At 36.6% G+C, this 17726-nt stretch overlaps 3 protein-coding genes, 1 long non-coding RNA gene and 1 pseudogene across 4 annotated transcripts; 1 reads left to right on the forward strand and 4 right to left on the reverse strand.

Annotated features, from left to right (window-relative positions):
- The first annotated feature begins 421 nt into the window (after positions 1-421).
- LOC106303541 lies at positions 422-2010 on the forward strand. The gene is made up of 3 exons (XR_001262496.1): positions 422-970; positions 1639-1641; positions 1922-2010. It is a non-coding gene; the product is annotated as an uncharacterized LOC106303541 (long non-coding RNA).
- On the reverse strand, positions 1821-4692 carry LOC106303528 (putative cysteine-rich receptor-like protein kinase 12). Its single transcript, XM_013739790.1, is given in 7 exon segments — positions 1821-2227; positions 2302-2455; positions 2539-2779; positions 2882-3092; positions 3188-3306; positions 3444-3590; positions 3678-4692. Coding segments are annotated over 7 exon segments (2052 nt in total). The 5' UTR covers positions 4516-4692; the 3' UTR covers positions 1821-1885.
- Positions 4693-5895: 1203 nt separating this feature from the next.
- LOC106303364 (cysteine-rich receptor-like protein kinase 11) lies at positions 5896-8883 on the reverse strand. The gene is made up of 8 exons (XM_013739649.1): positions 8280-8883; positions 7772-7906; positions 7476-7597; positions 7164-7377; positions 7052-7066; positions 6830-6926; positions 6594-6747; positions 5896-6517 (listed from the first exon to the last, which is right to left on the reverse strand). The coding sequence occupies exons 1-8, from the start codon at positions 8881-8883 to the stop codon at positions 6185-6187; spliced, it is 1674 nt and encodes a 557-aa protein (XP_013595103.1). The 3' UTR covers positions 5896-6184.
- A 1173-nt stretch (positions 8884-10056) lies between these two features.
- On the reverse strand, positions 10057-13106 carry LOC106303535 (cysteine-rich receptor-like protein kinase 17). Its single transcript, XM_013739796.1, has 7 exons — positions 11858-13106; positions 11638-11763; positions 11446-11546; positions 11142-11352; positions 10820-11057; positions 10587-10740; positions 10057-10482 (listed from the first exon to the last, which is right to left on the reverse strand). Exons 1-7 carry the CDS (start codon positions 12702-12704, stop codon positions 10150-10152), a joined length of 2010 nt encoding a protein of 669 aa, XP_013595250.1. The 5' UTR covers positions 12705-13106; the 3' UTR covers positions 10057-10149.
- Positions 13107-13899: 793 nt separating this feature from the next.
- LOC106303530 lies at positions 13900-16705 on the reverse strand (annotated as a pseudogene).
- Positions 16706-17726: the final 1021 nt, after the last annotated feature.

Below are 17726 nucleotides of genomic sequence, written 5' to 3' on the forward strand. Positions count from 1 at the left end.
TCCTAATTCCTAAATTGAGTAGAGCAAAGACAGAGAATGCACCGAGGGAGAACACTAATGGCATCTTCATGCTGATGCTTGTCTCAAAAAAACAAGCTAGTGGTGCTTTCTCTTTCATTTTTTTCTTTCTCTGGGAGCCATTTGAATATTCACTTACGTTGAATACAAGGTTGAAGATGTGACATATCACTCATTTGGCTTATTGTTCATCTTGGCTTTTTTCTTGGAATGTGACAACGAAATAACTGCTCATTAGCTGCTTGCTTCATATTTATTATCTCTTTAGTAGTTTCGTAAAAAGGTCTCCATTACTTGCCTGACCACTTTCTTTGAAAAACAAACAAAAACTAAATTTACAATGCGACAAATACGGAGAGGAGCACGCTGGTCAAAGATGAAGTATGTTTAATTTATTTCAATAAAACCAACTTAATACAAACCAGATCTGCAGCAAATGAATTATAAGGCCTTACCAGTTGTAATGGAGCCGAGAAACTCATATTTTTTTTATCATACAAGAGGCGTTAGAACAGATTTTATTGTTCAGCTAGGCTTAAGATCGGTAACGAGATTAAAAACAGAGAAATTAGGGAGAAAACAGCAAATCTGATCGGTGCCAACGCACCTCTAGGACTATGAGGCAGGAAGGATACAAACCTCAGTTAAACTAAAGTTCTTGGGGAACTGGTAAAGTAACTGTGGTACTAGTGAGCGTCAAGATGATTGATAGCAACATTTTGTGTTATTATTAAACAATTTGGTATATTGATAAAACTATGAAGCCATTCCTTTCATAAAATAATATTACAATGTCGAAGGGATAAAGAGTTTGTATGACCATACCTTTGATCATTATCTCACTATTCAACATAAGTTTTTGAATCATTACATTACAGTTTCAGCTTAAATTATATACATTAGAAGTTCCAATGACCCAAGGACATCTTCAACGAGGATCGAGGTCGGTGATGTTGGATCCATTTAGAGCCATTGGGCTTTAATGGAAATTGTGAAAAATAAATGACATGGGCATGTGTGTTCAACAGCCCAAAAATAATAATAATGAGAAGAAGAGACTTGTCCCACATCGGTGGGAACAAGAAGAAATGGAGTGTTTATATATGGTCACTTGATATCATGTGTTAAACAGCTTGGAGAGAGAGGAAGGCTCCCCACGCGCGCGCCGCCGCCGGCCGGCTCGGCTCGGCTCGGCTCGGCTCGGCTCGGCGTGGGCTTGGGCTTGGTCTCGGTCTCGGTCTCCGGCCCGATAAAAATATTCTTTTTGGACCAAGTTAAGCTCAACATTTTGCCATTTAAAATCTCAAAAACAACATGCATTTTATTTTGAAACGACAAACAGTTTGTCTAGAAAATAAAAACGTCATGATGTTTATCCTCTCGAAATATTTAAACGAGATAATAAAGAGAGAGATAGCGAGTCTTGGGGAATAAGTTCGTAACTTGAACTTCCCGAGATTTTTGCCAAATCCCCACTAACGAGCGCACGTTATGCAACAGTTACGGGAAGTCGCTCCTCGTCCATCTCTTTAAATACAACTCGTCTCTCTTCTCATTTCTAAAACGTTTTACACATCAAACCAACAGCGAAAATCCCTTAGCGTAAGTCTTAAATACGAGAGTGTTTCGTAGAGTTTATAGTTCGATAGGGCGATCACGAGTGAGGCGTGATTCGTCTCCCATGGTTGTATCCTGGGGCTCTATATTCGTACAGTTCCGTCTCACTAACGGAGCGAATATTTTGAGTTAAGGAAAGAAATCATATCTCGACTCCATGTTTCTTTGCGAATACGATTTCTTATCGTTCTTGTATTCGCCCTTTTCATTCGTCTATTTCCTTAACATCGGTTTTATTTTATCGTTTATGTCAGTCCGGTTTTCCGGCTTCTACAATAGACCTGAGAATATCATTAATGCTCTGAGAATATGACCTGATTGTAGATTGGCTCGACTCAAGTTCCTCCAAACCTTGTTTCTGGTTGCGTCTATTTTGAAGGAAGAATCCAGGTGGCTGAGGAACAGGCAAGATGAGGGTATTGCTAGTGAGCATCAACGTGATTGTCGACAAGTTGGGACGATCTGTTGGATCTTCCTGAACACATAGGAGCGCAGTGTGGATGCATCTTGTCACTTCCTCGATCTGATAATTCTGTACAATGTTTGGATCAACTAGCTCTAATGGTGACCCGTTTTTCCAAAGCTTCCAAGCCTGAAACAAAATGTTATTATCTGTCAAATTTCCATCGTAGGTTAATTTTGTTGTTGTTCAGTTTAGGTACTAACTTGGGTGACAAAATTCTCAGCTGTTGCATCTGACGTCTGGTGGAAGCTGCTGTTCTTCCTGCCAGATATAATCTCAACTAAGACGCCGAAGCTATACACATCAGATTTCATTGAGAATTGGCCATGAATCAGATATTCCGGGGGCATGTAACCGCTGCAAGATTAAATTTATATTGTGGTCAAGAAAAGATTGTTGAAACTTCATTTCATAAGCCATCAAGGGTATTAAGTATTTACTGTGTCCCAACTATCCTGCTTGTATTAGCTCCACTTTGGTCCATACCAAAGATCCTTGCCATCCCAAAATCAGCAATCTTTGGGTTCATATCAGCATCCAAAAGGATGTTACTCGCTTTGAGATCACGATGTATGATAGTAAGCCGTGAATCTTGATGAAGATAAATAATTCCTCCAGTGATTCCCCCGATAATGTTGTATCGTTTCTTCCAGTCTTCTAACTGTCTTTTCTTTGTGGGGTCTGCACATTCAAAAGTAATTAGATACTCATAAAATATATTCAGAGAAATATGATGGATATAATCCATGAATCTATACATAAAGATATGCTTTTTCCACATACCGAAGAGGAAATAGTCGAGGCTTTTGTTGGCCACAAACTCATAAACAAGAATTTTTTCTTCCCCTTCAAGACAATACCCAAGAAGCCTAACAAGATTTCTATGCTGAAGTTTTGCGACAACAACAACCTCGTTCTTGAACTCTTGTGCACCTTGTGATGATGTTTTTGACAGTCTCTTCACCGCAATTTCTGTTCCATTAGGCAGCATACCCTACAAAATGGATTACAGCTTACTTGAAATTGTCCATTCTGAGTTTTTCAGGAGATGTAAAGAACCAGGTAGCTAAATTAACAACATATAAGTACCTTGTTAACTTGGCCGAATCATCCACCTTGACCGACCTTGTTACTCATTGCAAATTTGTCTGTTGCAGCTTCAATTGTCTTGAAATCAAATTGCAGTGAGTGCACACTCGTAATACCAGCTGCATAATCAAATAAAAAACACACGCATATCTGATATCAACAACTTCTCATCATCTGCTAGTGTAATAATTTGTTCTTTCTTTTTAGGTTCCGGGGCGTTTATTAGGGAAAAGTAAAGCATATGAACAACACTCACATTGATCAAAATCAATTTCTTGAGTTGATTTTTTCCTCCAACAAAGTACTGAAAATCTGCCAGCAATCAATCCCAAGATGATGATGATGACAACAACAATTGGAACAAAAAGCGCCACAGTCTTCCTCGTTGACATTTTTCCACTACCTAAAAGAAGTACAAAACAAAACATTACAAGCTACTGAATCTTTCTATATTTATTATGATCATAGTCATGGCTTCGTAAGGACTTACTTGACTTGGTGACGTTGGATCTATTGGCTAGAGGTGGTGTTGGAGGAGTTGGGGGTTTAAACACCGGTTGTGACAACGGGGATCTTGCAACAATATCTTGAAAAGCTCCGAAAAACGGATATAACTCGGTCCGAAGAAAACAGCTTAGCCTCATTATAATCCCTCCTTCCTGCCCAAGAAAAAACTGCTGGTAGAAATTAACACTTTCCTGGAGACAAAGATTACAGTCAGCCTTCGACAGATCAGGCGTGCACTGCATTAGGCCTTAGAGAGTCTGAGAATCAGGCAAGGCTGCTACATCTGCCGCCTAGTATCTGCCACCAGACCATGTTGTGTCTTTATTTGAGGAAATTGCTTGACCCATACGGAGAGTTAATCCCTTCCATGCTCTAGAAAAGTCTGTTGCATTCATTCTGAGATCCATAGGGTTGGACACATCGATACTCGGCTCTAACTTGAGGGATCCAATGAAAGAAGTATGGGAGTATCTGATCATACAAAGAGTTCGGTTTGATTGCCAGAACGAAGCTTCTTTCTGGATCAGGCAGTTCTCTACTAAAGCATAGGATCCAGACATGATACAAGCTGAACAAACCTCTGGTTCAGTACCTGGGATGCACATCCCCGTGGCATAAACTTTGTTAGGAGATTGGCCTATTGAGGCGTTGTAGAAGCCTCGGTTAGCCGGGACATTAGAAGCAAGGGATGTGAGGACAAGGCAACAGTTTGTGTCGTAAGTAGAAAATGGTGTAAAGAAGCTGGTGTTCATGCAAGGAAGCGCAGAGACAAGACCAGTACATGTGAGGACAGACCAAAAGAAGAGTAAGGGCATGTTCATGGTGATTCTTGTTTTAGTATAGCATAAAGCTAATGAGAGATGAATTTTTGTGTTTTCTAACCAGTTTCATTTATAGGTAGGGACACAAGGTTCAAGATGACTGATCATTCCTTTGAATGACTAGTCGAGTCTTCTTGGCCTTTGTGAAGACTCTTTAGCTGCTTCACAATTGTTATCTCTTTGGTATTATCGTAACCACATTATTTGTGAATAACTTAGAACAAATAAATATCAAATTAAAGAACAAAATTTGTATAGGACAAATACAGCGAGGATGAACGTGATGGCCAAAAACGGATTATTAGACATGAGAACTGATATCCACGAAACCAATTCTTCCACATAACAAATCTGCTATAAATATAAAGCTGTCATGGAACTGTCCCTTTAAACATATACTGTACAAACGAAATTTTAAATATACAACAAGGGTCTATCTAGATCAGTAAAGAGAGTAAGCAGATAAAACAGAGAAATTTTCGTTGGGCTAACGAGCTAAAACAGAGTTTCTGTACTTCGTCGTGAAGAGACACGTGAAGACAATTAGACAAACAAGGGTTACCTTAATCATTAACAAAACTATTACGAGACTTCCAAATGAAAAAAAACAAAAACAAAAACAAATGGCACAAATGCAACAAGCTTGTCACTTTCTCAAAGCCTGAACTTGTCAAGCGTTTCAAATTTATCAAACGTAACATCATTTCAAGGGCAAACTCGAATGCTGTACTGATGATCATTTGTATACTAAAAATGGCACAAATGCAACTACAACAACAAAAATCACGAATGATGGAAAAATTTCATTACGAGTCTTTTATGTAGTAAGATTATTAAATGATAAAAGAAAAAGAGAGAAACACTCATTAGGATTCACATAATCCCCATCTTGGATTTAAATCTCCCATTGTCAAGTTCTTAGGCCGAACTGGCGTCAGCGGAAAAATCTCAGGCGTCGACTCATTCTGATGGTAAGCCTACCCTGGTGGTGGCTGCGTATGAAGCTGACGTATATATGGAGGTGGAAAAGCACAACTTTGTTAGTTCGGTGGAGGTTGATACATCCAATATTTTTTGGAATATGATAAATGTACTGTTGATGATGCTATGGTTTGTAACCATTAGGAGCATTTATGTATCCCAACGAATAACATTTGTTCCATCAAATTATCTCTTTGACTGCCCAGCGTTTTTTGCGTGCTTAAATCGCTCCATACATTTTCAGCGTTTTGTCCGCTTTTATAATCATTTTGAGTATTGTCTTAAACCATCCTCTTGGAGATCCCATTATTGATTTGAAACAAATCACAATATGTTGGTAGCCAGACGCATTTGGTATATTTTTCGAAGAGGTAACTTCAAAAAAGTGAAACAAATAAATGAAAATGGGGTAACGGACACACCGTTGATTCTGTAGCTGAGTTTAAGTACCATTAGGGCTGAAAAACATAGTGTATGGACATCGTTTTACCGTAAATAAGTTGGAGTACCCTTAATCATTAACTAAAAACTTCCAAAATTCAAATTACAAAACTTGATTACAAATTTACAATCACACAGAATAAAAGGGAGATGGAGGTCTAATCTGAGAAAGAAAACGCAGGGAGATTCAAGTCCTAGCACCGGAAAAAGGACTTCAGAAGTATTAAAAGGACATCAAGATTGATCTTCAACGAGGATTTAACTCACTAATGGTTTCATCATTGATAGAGAGAGGGACAAATTTTCCAGTAGATTGACCTGACTCCAAATCTTCAGCTGATAAGTCTTGATCACGTGTGCTTTTGAAAAAAAATCCAGGTTGGTGAGGCACAGGTAAGGTAACTGTGTTACTAGTGAGCATCAAGATGATTGTCGACAAAGTTGGACGATCAATAGGATTTTCTTGAACACATAACAATGCGATATGGATGCATCTGGTAACTTCACTGCTGTCACAACTCTTTCTAACAGTTGGATCCACAAGTTCTAATGGTGAGCCATTTCTCCAAAGTCTCCATGCCTACACAAGGATAGATCGATTAAATACCTTGAAATATGATTGTAGTCAAAAGAAGATTGTTTTGATGTTTACTTACATATGTTACCAAGTTGCTACTATTACTCTCTGTTTCGAGGAAACTACTATTCCTCTTGCCATTAATAATCTCCAGAACTAAGACTCCAAAGCTATATACATCAGATTTGGTGGAGAACTGGCCATGCATTGCATACTCGGGAGACATATAACCGCTGAAACATAGAGTGGATTTTAGCATGTAAATGACAATCAAAGACTTCAATTCGTAGGATCTCAAAGAGGATGATAAATTACCATGTTCCAACTATTATTCTTGTATTTTCAATGGTTTGGCCAACGCTAATAATCCTGGCCTTGCCAAAATCCGTAATTTTCGGGTTCATATCTGCATCTAAAAGAATGTTACTGGTTTAAGGTCACGGTGTATAATTATAAACCGTGAATCTTGATGAAGATATAGAATTCCTCGAGCAATCCCAAAAATGATCTTGTATCTCATTGTCCAATCCAACTGACCTTGCTTTTCAGGGTCTACACATCCATGCATACGCATAAAACACAGATTTCAAGAATAGTTATATCATTATTATTCCGATAAAAAATAGTACTAGTATTGACCGAAACCTACCAAAAAGTAGATGATCAAGGCTTTTGTTAGGAACAAACTCGTAGACGAGAATCTTTTCTTCCGACTCCAAACAAAACCCAAGAAGCCTAACAAGATTTCTATGCTGAAGCTTTGCAACAACAAGAACCTCGTTCTTGAACTCTAGTAGTGCACATTGTCCTGATGTTTTGGACAGTCTCTTCACAGCAACTTCAGTTCCGTTTGGAAGTATACCCTAATGGAATTGACATTTTTACAAACCCATATTGATTCGAAGTTTCAAACTTTCAAGTGAAGTAACAGAAAAAAGAAGTTGAACAAACTTAACTATACCTTGAACACTTCACCGAATCCACCTTGACCTAGCATGTTACTCCTCGAAAACTTATCTGTTGCAGCTTCAATAGTCTTGAAATCGAATTGTAATGAATCTGTATTTGAGATATCATAACCAGCTGCAAAGAAAAAGTGTACTAATGTTAATTAAGCTGAATGCTCAAAAACCCTTATCCCCCCCAATCATTGTCAACCATAATTTCACGGATTTTGAAAAAGACTTTTTATTTGGAAGATTGATTTGGAACCAAAATGGACATGGGTAGATACCAAGTTAACAACTATAAACTCACTTTGAAAATCAACTTCTCGGGACGATTTTCTCCTCCGGTAAAAAGCAAACGCAAGAGCGAGCAGCACCAAGACGATGGCAATGACACTCGCAACCACAATTCCAACGATAGCTCCCACTGAAAGGGAATCTCCATCTACACAGTCACCAGTTACCAAGTTAAAGAAGATTACAAATAAATAAATATATAAAAAAAGTTAGAGGATTTTTCTTTTTGGTCAAAAGTTAGAGGATAACGCCAAGTGAAAATAACATAAAAGATTACAGATTTCTTTCTTCTCTACATTTTTTGACAAATCATCTTCTCATCTTTTTACCTAAATTATGATTACATAAAAACTGAAACTTAGTACTCCTTAATCACACGTTTAGGAAATATTTCGAAAGTGTCATGTTCAATATTTTTTTAATTCAATAGTCATCTAAACGTTGTCAAATGTTTTCGACATGATATCTTATTTATATTCCTCTTTAAAAAATTAGTTTTATATAACGTTAAAAGGGTATACCTTTCTTTGCCGCACCGTCTCCGTCGCCGGTCAAAGGTTGCAGCGGAGGTGCTCCGGAGATAATATTATCAAAAGCTCCCAAGAACGGATAAAGATCCCACCGGAAAAAACAGCTCGGCCGCCTAGCAACGCCGCCTTGATTCCCACGGCAACAATCTTGATACCTCCTAACATTTGCTCGGAGACAAGCCTCACAGTTCCCCGGAGACAAATCCGGAGTACACTCCATCAAAGCGTAAACTCGCTGAAACGTCGTCAACGACGTGATATCCGCTGCATAGTACTTACCACTAGAAGACGATGAAGCTCCACTGCGTCCCGATGAAGCCGAATCTATCATACGAATCATAAACGCATCCCAAATTCTTTCGAACTCCGACATGTTAATGGTGATGTTCCCGGTGTTGTACCTTAATGAGTTCGGCTCAAGATCCATCGATCCGTAGAAGGAACTGTTCGCATAGCGGACCATGCAGAGAGTTTTGGTGCCTGGCCATGAGAACGCCTCTGTTTGGTTAGGACAGTTTTGTATCATCTTCGTAACCGCTTCAGTTATGCAGTCTGAGCACTCTTTTGATTCAGCTCCAGGGATGCACGAGGCCATCGCGTAGACTCGGTCTGGGTCTTGTCCGAACGAGGAGTTGTAGAAGAAACCGCCTCGAGCCGTGACGTTCGAGGCAAGAGACGAGAGGATGAGTCGACGGTTTGAGTCATACGTAGTGTTTGGTCTGAAAGTTCTGTTGGATTTCCCTCCTTAAGCCCAAAACTAATCAAATCATAATCAAGCCTTAGTCCAAGAAGAAGAAACATCTAGAGAAAAGTGGAGAAGTATAGAAGAAGAATTGTGTAGAAGAAGAGAGAAAGTTATGGAGTTAGATATTTTGAAATAAATAATAATTTAGAGAAATCTAGAACTTGTTGGAGTGTGCTCCTTCACTTGTATAAATAGGGGTGCTTAGCACCATTTGTCCACTAGGGCTTGACATACAAGGAACAAGTTTCAGGTCTTGTAAAAATCAGGTTGAACTGGAGTGTGGTAAGAGACTCCTCTGTTTTATTCATGTTCTCAAAGGCTATATTTGTAAAAAAATTTCTTTGTTATATAATACCTGAAGATAATCTGCAAATATTATTGAGTGGCCCTGAATCTTTTTTTATCCATAGACATAAAACAAATGACACGCCTTTGTCAAAGAAACACAATAAAACAGAGCCATATGACCTTTAAGCTTCGGGGTTTTTCGGTTGCTTATTTTCCAAGTTACTCCCTCGGTTTCAAAAAGATCCATATTTTAGAAAAAAAAATTATTTCAAAAAGATATATATTTTATATTTTCAATGCATAAATTAATTACAAATTGTAAACTTCAAAAAACATAATAGTGTTTATAAAAATTTTATTGGTTAAAAGTTGTGGGGAATGATTGATAACGGAAAATAATGCATTGGTAATTAAAATTTGATATGTTTTCTTATTAAGCGTGAAAAACTTAAAATATACATCTATCTTTCTGAAACCCAGAGAGTATGTGTTATTTGTAAAGTTTCTTTTATAACCAAACTTACTCTCTAAATTTTAATATCGAGTTTTATGCTAAATCAGTCAAACTGAAAGCGAACGTTCAAACTTTTACATATGTGGACCATGATTAACTCGGGTTCTTAGAGTGGGGTTCTTAACGAAAGTTAAGAAACGATTTCTTAATTTTTAACTAAAAAAACTAAGAACTGGTTCTTAAAGTAGAAACAGTTTCTTAACTTCTGCTAAGAACCCCACTCTAAGAATCCCGGGTTAATCATGCTCTAAAACAATGTGACAATCCTTTGTGGAAACTAAAAACAAGTAAACCAAACAGAACATCTTGACTATTCAACGAGGATTAACATCAGTGATTGTTGCTTCATCTACAGAACAAGTATAAGACTTGCTGCTCGATTGACTCGGGTTCAATCCCTGGGATAACGTGGTCATTCCTGGTCTGTTCCCGAAAAAAAATCCAGGTGGAAGAGGTACAGGCAGAGTAATAGAGCTGGTTGTGAGCATTTGGTGGATCGTTGACATAGTTGGACGATCTGCAGGATTTTCTTGAACACATAAAAGTCCAATATGAATGTATCTAACGACTTCATCGATCTTACAGTCTTCTTTGATACCAGGATCTATGAGATCAGGCAATGATTTGTTCTCCCAAAGTCTCCAAACCTGTAGAAGTTACACAAAATATATATATTCAGAACTTTGATCATTTTTTTAAAAGAATCAATCAAAGTTTGAGACTTCCACTATATATGGTTATAGTTACTCACATATGTGACTAAGTTGTTAACTAAACCATCAGTCTGGCGGAAACTGCTATTCTTTTTACCACTAATGATCTCAAGAATCATTACTCCAAAGCTATATACATCTGATTTCATCGAGAATTGGCCATGTATCACATACTCAGGTGGCATGTAACCGCTGCAAAAATACGTTCTAATTAGCTGCAAAAGCGTATGTTTATCGAAATTCATCAGGTCCAAATAAAGTATATACTCACAAGGTTCCAACTACTCTTGATGTATTGTCTACAGTTTGGTTCATTCCAAAGATCCTTGCCGTTCCGAAATCAGCAATTTTTGGATTCATATCCGCATCTAATAGAATGTTACTAGCTTTGAGATCGCGGTGTATGATCTTGAGCCGTGAATCTTGATGAAGATATAAAATACCACGACTGATCCCACCGATGATGTTGTGTCTCATTGTCCAGTCCAACTGAACTCTCTTACTAGCGTCTGAATAGTCATGCATAATCACAAGTGGCTATGTATAAGAAGAAACAACAAAGAAAAACTATATAGAATTTATAAACAACTGACCGAAGAGGAAATAATCAAGGCTTTTGTTAGGAACAAACTCATAGACGAGTAACTTTTCTTCTCCTTGAAGTGAAAAGCCAAGAAGTCTAACAAGATTTCTATGCTGAAGCTTTGCAACAACCACAACCTCGTTCTTGAACTCTCTTTCACCTTGTCCTGCTGTTTTTGAAAGTCTCTTTACTGCAACTTCAGTTCCATTCATGAGGATGCCCTTCGTAATTATTACAAATAAGACATAATCATTAATTTCATTATTTCCTCAAGAAAGAAGCAATATATAGATGTGAAAACAGCTTATAAGTACCTTGTAAACCTCACCAAATCCACCTGCACCAAGCTTGTTCAGCTCAGAAAAATTGCTCGTGGCAGCTTCAATTGTCTTAAAACCAAATTGAACAGATTCCGCTTCATTTACGACCAACAGTAAGCTCGTCAAAAAAAATTCCTAAGCAACAATGAGATTCTTATGATTACAATACCAATTGAAGCAACTCACTTGAAAGTTGTATATCTTGCTTTTTTTTTCTCCTCTTGAACATAAACATGCCTACATAAATCAATACTATGATAACAACAATAACTACAACTATCGCTGCGATAACTCCTCGAGAGACATTATTATCTGCACAAAAAAACATTACACAACAAAAAAAAATACATTAACACAAAGAAAAAAAATACAAAACTGCTCTGGCATTGTTTTTAAAGTGATTTACCTTTTTTGGTTATATCGGTCAGATTAGGCACAGAAGGACTGTTTGAAAGCGGAGGTGGATCATTAATATGATCAAAAGCACCAGAGAAATTATACAATTCCCACCGGAAAAAGCAACTTGGCCGCAACATAATGACACCTCTCTTCCCATGATACAATTTTTTATAGTAATCAACGCTTGTCTCTAGACAAAGACTACAATCGTTTGAAGAAATATCTGGAGTGCATTGCATCAACACCAAGATGTTCCCGTAAACCGGCACTGGAGCTACGTCCTTTGCATAGTATTTACCAGACAGTGATAAAGAAGAAGTAGATGAATTGTTTCTCACCGAGGAAGAAACTCTTGTGATCATACGAAGCTTTAACCCGTCCCACACACTATCAAACTCCTCCTGGTTTTCTTTTCTTATGTCCATTACATTATGGAACGGTGTAATAGGCTCCAAGGCGAGGACCCCATAGAGGGACTTACTAGAGTAGCGAACAAGGCAAAGGAACTCGTCACCTGACCACACGAAACCATCTGTTTGGTTCAAACAGGTACTTAGTAAACTATCTGAGGCGTCCTGGATACAGTCGGAGCAAGCTTGTGGTTCAGCACCTGGAGCGCACATCCCCAAGGCATAGACTCTGTCAGGGCCTAGCCCGATGGAGCCGTTGAAGTAGCCGGCGTAAGCCGTGACGTTAGAAGCAACAGTAGAGTTGAGGAGACGGCGGTTCTTCTCATATGGACTATTGGGTTTGAAAGTCCCAGCAGCTTCATCACAAGTTTGTGCAGAAACAAAAATGGGACTGAAGCTTATGAGTATGAAGCAAAGGATTGATACAGAGCTCTTCTTTCCCATTTTTTTTCTTCTTTAAATAATAATTCAGATCGTTTGTGTGTTTTGGAATGTATGGATCCTTATCAGTTTGTCCTGAACTTTGAATATTACACCTCACTGACAACGCGCTATACTACTTTTTTCTTTTCTTTCTGTTAGTAAAATACAACACGCAGGACTACAAGATTGACTTTTTTTAGATTTACGTCGGTGACTTCTCCCACTAATATTATATTGGGTTCTGGTTAGAGTGAATTTTTTTTTTTGTCAAGACTAACATTTAATATATATTATTGGAACAAAATCGATGTGGAAACCATTTTCTTAAATAACATCTAATCTTCTATTCGTCAAAAAGCGACAACTTTGAATTTATTGGAACAAAAATGTGACAGCTCTGAATTTTTGGGGGAGACTTGTCAAAAAATGATGTATTTGAGTTAAAGTGAAACTCTAACACCTTAATATAAAAATAAAAATATTTTTGTTTAATAATAAATAGTTATGGTAAATATGTGAAGTAAATGACAGCTTAATCATAAGAAATTAATTTACATATCATATTACAAAAGTTAATTGAATAAAAAATAATATAATCACTAATAACATTATAAAAACTAAATAGTAATATTTAAAAAAATCTTAATTAGTTTGGATGATATTTTTTATTTAACAAATGTTTTAATTAATTTGGATAGGTATATATGTTATTTGTAAATTTTCCTTTTTTAACAAAATTTTACTCTCAAGTTGTGTTTTAAAAAAAAGAACTAATCTTTTCTCTCCAAATTTCAACAGTGAGTTTTTTTGCTGAATCAGTCAAACAGAAAGTTAACGTTCAAACTATTTTGCATGTGGACATAAAACTGGTGACTAAATTATTCGTTTCGAAACAAAAAATCCGGATATATGTAATTCTACGAATAAAAACAAATATTAATATGAAATATCGGTAAGAGACAAAACAAATCACAAATACTAAAAAATTTAGGAACGAATATCCGATCCGATCAATTATATGTATATATATACATATATTTAAAAAATTATATATGAAAATTACATAATTATTTTATTTTATGTAACATTTTATTTATTAAATTAATTAAAATTTTAATTTTTATGTAAATATTTTTAATTTTTCTAATTATATATTATTATTTATATTATTTTGAACCTTTTTTATTATGTAATAATTATTAATTATAAAGCGGAGCGGATAATCCATGAATCATTTAAATAGTCCCGGATATTCAAACTAACGAATACTTAAAATCTTACAAAGCCAAGCCGACCGAAAACTCAAGTATTTGTATGGGGCAGAACAGATCACAGATACCTGAGATATATCCAGATATCCGCTCCATGTCCATGCAGCCTTTGTGGAAAAACGTAAACCAAACAGATCATCTTCACTATTCAACGAGGATTAACCTCAGTAATTGTTGCTTCATCCACTGAACAAGTAAAAGACTTGCTGCTCGACTGATTCGGCTCCAATCCCTGGGATGAAGAAGTCGTTCCTGATCTGTTCCCGAAAAAAAATCCCGGTGGCAGAGGTACAGGCAGAGTAATGGAGCTGGTTGTGAGCATTTGGTGAATCGTTGACATTGTTGGACGATCTGCAGGATTTTCTTGAACGCACAACAGTCCAATATGAATGTATCTAACAACTTCATCGATGTTACAGTCTTCTTTAATACCAAGATCGATGAGATCAGGCAATGATTTGTTCTCCCAAAGTCTCCAAACCTGTAGATGTTACATAATATGTATTCAGAACTATGATCATCATTATATAAAATAACTAATCAAAGTTTGAGACAATGTTAGATTCTAATTGCTCACATAAGTGACTAAGTTGTTAACTAAACCATCTATCTGGTAGAAGCTGCTATTCTTTTTGCCACTAATGATCTCAAGAATCAGTACTCCGAAGCTATACACATCTGACTTCATCGAGAACTGTCCATGTGTCACATACTCAGGTGGCATGTAACCGCTGCAAATAAATACAAGTTAAATTAGCTGCAACAGAGTCTGTTTATCAAACTCCATCAGTTGCATAGAAGTATATACTCACAAGGTTCCAACTACTCTTGATGTGTTGTCTACAGTTTGGTCCATTCCAAAGATCCTTGCCATTCCGAAATCAGCAATTTTTGGATTCATATCAGCATCTAACAGAATGTTACTAGCTTTGAGGTCGCGGTGTATGATCTTGAGCCGTGAATCTTGATGAAGATATACAATCCCACGACTGATCCCACCGATGATGTTGTGTCGCGTTGTCCAGTCTAACAGAATTCTCTTACTAGCGTCTGAATATTCATGCATAATCACAATTGGCTATGTAAAATAAGAAGAAACAAAAAAAAAAAAAAAACTATATCTTAAGAGTTAAAATTTAGAAAACAACTGACCAACGAGGAAATAATCAAGGCTTTTGTTGGGAACAAACTCATAGACGAGTAACTTTTCTTCTCCTTGAAGTGAAAACCCAAGAAGTCTAACAAGATTCCTATGTTGAAGCTTTGCAACAACAACAACCTCATTCTTGAACTCTCCCTCACCTTGTCCTGATGTTTTGGACAGTCTCTTTACTGCAACTTCAGTACCATTCATGAGAATGCCCTTTATAAATGAGGCATCATCATTTCATTATTTCCTCAGGAAAGAAGCAATATAGGTGGGAAGATAAGAGTATATATACCTTGTAAACCTCACCAAATCCACCTGCACCAAGCTTGTTGGCCTCAGAAAAATTGCTCGTAGCAGCTTCAATTGTCTTGAAATCAAATTGAACAGATTCCGCTTCATTTAAGAACCAACATTAAGCTCGTTAAAAATTGTCCCTAGGCCGTGAGATTCATCATATCACAATACCAATCAAGAGAACTCACTTGGAAGTTGCATGTCTTGGTTTTTCTTTTTCCTCTTGAACATGACAAGGCCTAAAGAAATCAATACTATGGTAACAACAATACCTACAACTATTGCTAGGATAATACCTACTGAGACCTTTTTATCTGCACAAAACCACCAGTTCACAAGAAAAAAACATAAATACACAAAAAAAAAAATTCAATAAAAACAAGAACTGCTCTGGAATGGTTTCTAAAGTTACTTGCCTTTCTTGGCTATATTAGTCAGATTAGATACAGAAGGACTCTTTGGAGGCGGCAGTGAAGGCGGATGTTGACCATTAATATTATCAAAAGCACCAGAGAAATTATACAACTCCCACCGGAAAAAGCAACTTGGCCGCAATAAAATGGTGCCTCTCTCTTCGTATGAAACCATTTCTTATAGTAATCAACACTTGTCTCTAGACAAAGACTACAATCCTTTGAAGAAATATCTGGAGTGCATAGCATCAGCACCAATATGTTCCCGTAAACCGGTACCGGAGCTACATCCTTTGCATAGTATTTACCAGACAATGATAAAGAAGAAGTAGATGAATTGTTTCTCACCGAGGAAGAAACTCTAGTGATCATAGGAAGCACTAACCCGTCCCACACACTATCAAACTCCTTCTGGTTTTCCTCTCTTATGTCAATCTCATTATGAAACGGTGTAATAGGCTCCAAGGCAAGAACCCCAGAGAAGGACTTACTAGAGTAGCGAACAAGGCAAATGATCTCTTCACCTGACCACATGAAAGCATCAGTTTGGTTCAAACAGGTATTTAGTATACTATCTGAGGCGTCCTGGATACAGTAGGAGCAAGCTTGTGGTTCAGCACCCGGAGCGCACATCCCCAAGGCATAGACTATGTCAGGGCCTAGCCCGATGGAGCCGTTGAAGTAGCCAGCGTGAGCCGTGACGTTAGAAGCAAGAGTAGAGTTGATGAGACGTCGATTTTTGTCATATGGACTATTGGGTTTGAAAGTCGCAGCAGCTTTGTTACAAGTTTGTGCGGAAACAAAAATGGGACTGAAGCTTATGAGTATGAAGCAGAGGATTGATACAGAGCTCTTCTTTCCCATTTTTTCTTTCTTTTGATGATTCAGATACTGTGTTTTGTGTTAAAAGTATGTGGTTCTTATCAAGATATATCAGAAGTTTGAATTGTCTTACTTGAATGGCCCATGCACATTAATGAGAATGTGACAACTTGGAATTTTTGCGGGAGACTTTGGGACGCTTTAATTTCAACTTAGATTTTAGGCAAGGGAAACTAATAAGAATAAATATAGTGGAGCCTACTACTAAAACATAATAGGACATTTATCTTTTACCCCTTCATATTAACAGTAGCATCTAATAATAAAATACTATCGGTCTATCAATATATGAATTTGTTACCATAGTAATATCCTTCAGGGCTCATCAGTTGCTTGTCACTTAAGAAACAACTAGGTAATAATATGCGCTTTTCGCGGGATGTGATTATTAGTTTCATTATTTTTAATAAAACACATTAAATTTGTTTAATCTGGATAGCGGTTCGGTTTTAAGTTATTTTTTTGCTTTTAATCTCCTAAAATATAACTATTATTTTAAATTAATATTTATTTTGGTTTATTCGGTTAGAATGTTTGATTTTTTAGTCTTTTCGGTAAAAACCAAAAATTACTATTATTTGTTTATTTTCATGTTATGAATTTTAGATAGTCGTCATGTCGAACCAATGGTTTCATATCATAGTTTGTAAATGGATAATAATTCAAGAAAAAGAAAAGAAAATTATTAAGACAAATCATTTCACTACAATTTGGTCGGTAGTAAAAGAAGCATTAAGAAAAAAATATTTCAACATCCAAAAAAAAAATAGATTTCAGTTGTGGTAATACTTAGTTACAAGTTGCTCACATCAAGGTTCACATGTATGTATATGTAAAAGTATATAGAAATAGTTGACAAATATATAAAGATATTGTTAACTAATATTAAATGACATTTTTGTTCTAAATAATACATGAAAGATAAAACTAAAATTAATTAAAAATTAAAAGGGCCTTGACATTAGTGAATTTTTTTCATATAAAGAAAAATCAATTATATCTGTAAATAGAGGTGGGCACAGATCGAATATCC

The sequence above is a fragment of the Brassica oleracea genome, chromosome C7 (genome assembly GCF_000695525.1).
Source record: "Brassica oleracea var. oleracea cultivar TO1000 chromosome C7, BOL, whole genome shotgun sequence".
Classification (NCBI taxonomy): domain Eukaryota; kingdom Viridiplantae; phylum Streptophyta; class Magnoliopsida; order Brassicales; family Brassicaceae; genus Brassica; species Brassica oleracea.